We start from the raw sequence: 2,115 nt of genomic DNA on the forward strand, positions 1-2,115 counted from the left end.
TTTTTTTTTTTTTTTTTTTTTTTTTTTTTTTTTTTTTTTTTTTTTTCCCTTTTTTAGAACTGCCAAAACTGAGGTTTATTTATTTTATTTTTTTTGTCTAATAATGTCTCTCTCGTTCCTCAGACCTCATCTACACCTTCACAGTTCAGTACAAGCTCGACACTCTTCCATCAGAGCAACTTGTCAGAGCTTCTTTCATCCACCTGCACTCCTCTGCCATGGCGAGCACCGCTCAGACCGTGGAGCTGCCCCGCTGCCGGGCTCAGATCACCTCGCTGGGCACAAAGAGCCTGGTCACCATGGAGCCCCACAAGCAGTGGATGGAGACGGACATCACGGCGCACGTCAGCGCTCACATCATGCAGGGGAGGGATCAGGAGGATGAGGGGCACCTGACCCTCACAGCCCAGTATTGGTGCACGAAACCTGGGCTTGCAGATGAGGACAGCGGTCCCTCGTGGTGGGGGAGAAGACAGTGGAGTAGTGAGTCTCACTTCGCTGCTCCCTCTCTCCTTCTGTATTTGGAGGAGGAGAGGGAGGTGAAGGAGTGGATGGGGGACTTGCTTGGGGCTGAAGGGGGAAACGTCATGAAGCTGGTTGGCTGGTGGCACCCTTCGAACCATCGCCTCCGCCGTAGTTCCAACGAGGACTCGTCGTCCGAGTCTAAAGATCCATCACTGGACGCTCTGAAAAACGCCCTTACCTCCTCTTCGTCTTTCTCCACCTCCCCCTCGTCCTCCATCATCTCCGATATCCCCAACTACAAGCGCAAGACCAGCATGCCCAAGAACCGCTGCAAGCTCCACTCCTTCCGCCTGTCGTTCGATGAGCTCGGCTGGGGCCATTACTTCATCGCCCCTCCAGTCTATAACCCTCGATACTGCCAGGGCGACTGCCCGAGGGTGCTCCACTATGGTTACCACTCCCCCAACCACGCCATCATCCAGACGGTCCTCAACGAGCTGGGCGTTGGCGACGTCCCCCCTCCGTCGTGCGTGCCGTACAAGTACATGCCCATGAGCGTGTTGGTCGTGCACAAGAAGAAGGTGGAGTACAGGGAGCTAGAGGACATGGTGGCTGAGTCCTGCACGTGTCGTTAAGGACTTGACGGGGGGGCTTGAATGACTCGAACATGCTTAGCACTGAGAAGACGCTGATCCATGCAGATTTGTCAGGTCACATGTTTGACTTGCAGCTAAGCATGATGGGGTTCAGGCTGGAAGGTGGAATTTGTAGTGGTTTCAGATCTGTTTGCACTTTAAATCCAGTTTCTGTGTATTTACTCTTTTGCATGTTTTAAATCTGATCTGTTCACGTCAGGGCTGCAGTTGAACCAAAAAGGCCTTGATTTGTGTACTTAAGGATCACTGGATAATGTATTGCCACTGTCTGAGGCCATTTACCTCTAACACAAAGGGAAGCTTTTTAATGAACAATGGATGAAGAGAAATGAGCCTACTTTGGATGTGCAATGTTCCATTTTTGCCGTTTACAGACTGAACTTTTGCTGTTTGTATTTATCTGGGAGGTCTCCTGAAGCCAACTTGGGCCGTGTCTGAGAAAATGATCACTACGTTGGATGTGACGGTGTTTATATGCTAAAGCAGCTGCTGCGATGAACTTTTTTTATTAGAAGTGAAAATGATTAATAAAATAAATAGCATGTTTTCTAAAGTCTTATCATTTGTGAGTTTTGTCAAATTCCAGGAATGTTTGCAAACTTCAAAGTCAACATGAGGGATGTGGCGGTGCATGCATGAAGCTGACGCGTTGAGGAAAATAGGGCTCCAATTAGGGCTTTAACAGACTCCTCGAGTAATCTACACATCAATTCTTTCGAGTTTTAATTTCAAGTCGAGTATTCGTGGTGATGCCATTACGCCGCCGTTACGTAATTCTGTCACGTGATCCTGCACCGGGCGCAGATTACAAAATGGATTCCTCCAAGCAGACGGATGGCACGGAGAAGGCCCAGTTTTGGCAAACGGGTAGAAATCCATCAATGGTCTGGAAATATTTCACTAAAGATTAATCTTCTGGTTCAACTACCGTAAGGAAACAGAAAATGAAACGACTTCCTGACTGGAGCTCTTTGCAAACCGGTGTTGCACCCTA

At 48.6% G+C, this 2,115-nt stretch overlaps 1 protein-coding gene across 1 annotated transcript in view; it reads left to right on the top strand.

Moving 5' to 3' along the window:
* Nucleotides 1–1,602, top strand: part of bmp15 (bone morphogenetic protein 15) — a 4,478-nt gene extending 2,876 nt beyond the window's left edge. Inside the window, exon 2 of the mRNA XM_037682857.1 lies at nt 124–1,602. Within this exon, the coding sequence (XP_037538785.1) occupies nt 124–1,100 (977 nt within the window). The 3' untranslated portion in view covers nt 1,101–1,602. The remainder of the gene's footprint in view (nt 1–123) is intronic.
* The last annotated feature ends 513 nt before the right edge of the window (nt 1,603–2,115 follow it).

This window comes from Nematolebias whitei, chromosome 1 (genome assembly GCF_014905685.2).
Source record: "Nematolebias whitei isolate Nwh7 chromosome 1, NemWhi1, whole genome shotgun sequence".
Lineage (NCBI taxonomy): Eukaryota > Metazoa > Chordata > Actinopteri > Cyprinodontiformes > Rivulidae > Nematolebias > Nematolebias whitei.